Here is a 4283-nt window from a genome sequence, read left to right as displayed (position 1 = left end):
TTGGAGGGCACCAGCACGCCGGCGATGCAGCTCGTTCCTTCAAGGTATCTTCTCACGCTGTCCATTCGTGCTATTTCTTGTGCCGTCTCTTTTCCTTTGTGGAGTTTTTCCATTGTTTCCTCTGTGATTATCTGTGCACTGAGAAGTTCCGCTGCTGTTATTTGTTGCCTGATTCCTTGGAACCAGACATCACTCCTGTCCTCCTCCTTTTCTCTAATGATACTCAGTATCGTGTCAATGATGTTGTGCAGAATATGGTTAGATTCCTCTTTGTACTTCCTCACCAGTTCTTTCCTCTTCTCCTCTGTGATGTACTCAGAACAGAGAAGCTCCCACAATGACAGCACTTGTCCTTTGTATTTTCCCACCGGCACTTCTACCTTTGTACATACCAGGGCATTCTTTGTTTGCTCATCAATGTAGAAATAGTCATCTTCCTTCTCCATGACCTGCAGCAGGTACCAACCCCTGTCACTGTCCTTGGAACATCTTTGCCGGAGCTGGCTGTAACTGATTTTCTCTTGAGTGTTTGGATCTGTATAACCTTTGCTACCATGATCAGGATCAGAAAGCAGGACAAACATGTCATCATCCAGGCAGCCACGCAGGTACGCCACCCCCACAGGCAGGCGATGGCTGTGCACAGGGTCGATGATGCCACCCGTGGCAAGCTGGGCCTCAAGCAGCCGGATGCCATCCTCCTTGACTGTTATCTTTTGCTTTATAGCCTGGAAGAGGGAAATTTTATCTCCTGTGTGAGGATCTGTGTATCCTGTCACGGCTTTCTCTGCTGATAGGAGCTTCTCATGCAGCTCGGGGCCCACCAGCCCGGACGAGATGGCCTCATCCACAGAGAGTTTCTTATTTTTCAGCAGGTCAATGAGAAACCCAGTGGCAGCCTGTGCCTCCAGCAGCCCCAGTGCGCATTGCTCTGTGAGGAGGCCCTGCTTCAGGGCCTGGTAGATGCTCATCTTCTCTTTCCTTGATGGCAGCAGAACCCCAGCAATGCATCCAGTGCCATCCAGGTACCTTTTGACGGTGTCCCTCTTTGTGAGGCTGGCAAGCGTGAGGCTTCCATCCTGCAGCTGATCTAGAGTTTTCTTGTCGATTATCTCGGAGTTGAACAGTTCTGAAATCGGCACATCCCCCCGGAGGCCCTTCACCTTGAGGGCTTCCGCTCTTTGCTCTGTATCCTCAATGATCTTGAAGATGATGGCTATAAGCTCTTCCAGCGTGAGGGTTTTGCTTTTGTACTGCATCACTAGTTCTTTCCTTTTCTGCTCTGAGATGTAATGAGAGCAAAGAACTTCCCAGATGGAAACGGTTTGGTCCTTAAACTTCCCAACTTTCACTTTAAGGGGCTTTGAGCGCAGAACCTGTTTTGTGGTCTCATCAATGTAGAAGTACTTTCCTCCTTCCTGTACTACCTGTAGCATGTACAACCCAGTCTCTGAATCTTGGACACATCTCTCCAGGAGCTGCATATAGGTGAGATTCTCATGAGTGTTGGGGTCGAAGAAGCCCTTAGTGTCATCACTGGGGTCAGAGAGGATCTGGTTCATCTCCTGGTTGAAGTAGCCACGCTTGTAGGCCACCTCCACGGGGATGCGGTGGCTGTGCCCGGGGTCAATGATGCCGCCGGTGGCGATCTGGGCCTCGAGCAGGCGGATGCCGTGGCTCTTCACAATCAGTCCTTGGTTCATGGCTTCAAATAGGGACATTGGGGCTTTGGTGTAGGGGTCGGTGTAGCCCGTCACGGCTCTTTCTGCAGAGAGCAGCTTTTCATGGACCTCCCATCCAATGAGACCCACAGCTAACGCTTCTTCCACTGAAAACTTCTCATTTTTCTGTGGGTCAATGATGAAGCCAGTGGCCGCCTGCGCCTCCAGCAGCACCAGAGCTGTCCCTGGCCGCAGGATGCCCTTCCTCATGGCCTGGTAGATGCTCATCTTCTCATTCCTGGGCTGTATGAGGACCCCTGCTATGAAATTGCTGCCCTCCAGGTACCTGCGGACAGAGTCCATTTCCATGACTTCTTTGACCGTTTTCTTCCCCTGGTTGAGCTCATCGAGGGTTTTTTTGTCTATCAGTTGAGACTGGAAAAGGTCACTGGCGGATACTCTTTTCCGCAGGCCCTTGAACACGAACTTCTTGCCTTGTGTCTCAGTCTCTTCGATGATTGTGGTGACAATTGTTGTGATTTCATGCAGCACTTCGGTATTCTCATCCTTGTACTTTTGCACGAGCTCTCTTCTCTTGCTGTCCGAGAGGTACTCAGAGTTGAGGAGGTCCCAGACTGACACTGTCTGTCCTTTGAACCGCCCTACGTTGACACAAACGGTCACAGACTTCAACACCGCCATGGTTTGTTCGTCCACACAGAACATCGCCTCTTCTGACAGAGGAAGGAGCCAGAGACCTGACTCAGGCTCGTGGACGCACCTATCCTTCAGCTGCTGGTAGGTCACATTCTCCTTTGTGTTTGGGTCAAAGAAGACCAGGGTGCTGTCATTCAGCTGAGAGAGGGTTTGGTTCAGGTCCTCATCGTAGAAGCCGTATCTACATGCAGCCTGGAGAGGGAGGTGATGGTGGTGAATGGGATCAATGACTCCTCCTGTGGCCAGCTGGGCCTCCAGCAAGGGAACAGCATCTCCGAGGGTGATCAGCTCTTTCCTGAGCGCTTGGCACAGTGAGATGGAGCTCCCCGTGTAGGGGTCTGTGTAGCCAGTCACCGCCCTCTCAGCTAGAAGGAGTTTCTCAGTGAGCTCCTTGCCAACGACAGCTGCTTTCACCGCATCCCTCACACTGAGCCTCCGGTTGGTAGCTGGGTCGGTCAGGTGTCCTGTGGCTGCCTGAGCTTCCAGCAGCCTCAGGGCAGCCCCGGGGAGAAGAAGGTTGTTTTTCATAGCATCATAAAAGCTCATCTTCTTTTTGGATGTCTCTACGAATACACCAGCGATGCTGCCTGTGCCCTGCAAGTACCTCTTCACGCTCTCCATTGCAGCCACCTCCTCAGGAGTCCTTATACCCTGAGCCAGCTCTTCGAAGGTCTCCTCAGTGATGATGCCAGCGTCCAGCAGCCAGACTGCAGGGACCGGGCCCCGCAGGCCTTCCAAGGTGATCTGGGAGCGGGCTTTCATCTCCATCTCCCCAACCAGCTTGAGCACAAGAGCAACCAGCTGCTGCAGCGACATTTCCTCAGACTGGAACTTCTCCATGAAGTCTCTCCTCTGCTCCTCGGTGAAATACCCAGAGTGGATTAGCTCCCACAGGGAGAGCCCTTTTTCCTCCACCACAGTCTCCTTGAAAATCCGCTGGATCTGGTCGTTGGTGTAGACAGGAGTGGCTGCCTGTGCCAGAGGCAGCAAGTGGAAGCCGGAGATCTCGTCCTTCTGGCAGCGCTTGATGAGCTCAGCGTAGGTCATGGTCTCCTTGCTGTCCGGGATGCAGAAGGCTCTGTTGCTGTCACTGGGCTCAGAAAGGACCTGGTTCGTGTCCGCATCCAGGCACCCTCGCTTCTTGGCAGATTCAATGGGGATATGGTGGCCACATGTCGGGTCAATGATGCCTCCTGTAGCCATCTGCACCTCCATCAACTGCATGGCCTGTTTGTCGGCGATCAGGCCCTTCTTCATCGCCTGGAAGAGGGGTATCTTCTTGCCTGTGAAAGGGTCTTTGTAGCCTGTCACAGCCCCTTCTGCATGCTGCAGCTTCTCATGGACTTCTGGCCCGATGACTCCCTCCTTGACGGCATCATCCACACAGAGTTTCTGGTTGTTCACTGGGTCAATGATGAAGCCGGTGGCAGCCTGGGCCTCTAGCAGTGGGAGGGCCACTCCTGGTACCACGATATTTTGCTTCATGGCCTCATAGATGCTTATCCTCTGGTTTGATGGCTGCAGCACAATCCCCCCGATGCTGCCAGAGCCATAGAGGTACTTTCTGACAGAGTCCATGCGCAGGACTTCCTCTGGTGTGACGGATCCCTCCAGCACCTTCTCAAACAGAGCCTTGTCAATGACACCAGTTTCCATCAGGTGGTAAGCGCTGACGCTGCCTCTCAAGGCTGGGAACTTGATGGGGGCCGGTGTGACGTACCCCTCCGGCCCCTTCGCAAACAGAGCATTGTCAATGACGCCAGTTTCCATCAGGTGGTAAGCGCTGACGCTGCCTCTCAAGGCTGGGAACTTGATGGGGGCCCATTTCTTCATTTCCTCCTCTAACATGACCCGGATTTGCTCCAGGGTGAGCTTTCTCAGCTGGTAGTGGTTAAAAATCTCCCG

The 4283-nt window shown here is 53.1% G+C and overlaps 1 protein-coding gene across 1 annotated transcript in view; it reads right to left on the bottom strand.

Moving 5' to 3' along the window:
- Nucleotides 1–56: 56 nt before the first annotated feature.
- EPPK1 (epiplakin 1) overlaps nucleotides 57–4283 on the bottom strand; it is a gene marked incomplete at its 3' end in the record, with an annotated part of 7200 nt that continues 2973 nt past the window's right edge. The window contains exon 3 of the mRNA XM_010146155.1: nucleotides 57–4277. Coding sequence (XP_010144457.1) covers nucleotides 57–4277 — 4221 coding nt within the window. The remainder of the gene's footprint in view (nucleotides 4278–4283) is intronic.

This window comes from Buceros rhinoceros, unplaced genomic scaffold (genome assembly GCF_000710305.1).
Source record: "Buceros rhinoceros silvestris isolate BGI_N320 unplaced genomic scaffold, ASM71030v1 scaffold11462, whole genome shotgun sequence".
In the NCBI taxonomy this organism is placed as follows: domain Eukaryota; kingdom Metazoa; phylum Chordata; class Aves; order Bucerotiformes; family Bucerotidae; genus Buceros; species Buceros rhinoceros.
The sequence above is the reverse complement of the archived record's forward strand: the minus strand, read 5'-3'. Positions and strand labels throughout refer to the sequence as shown.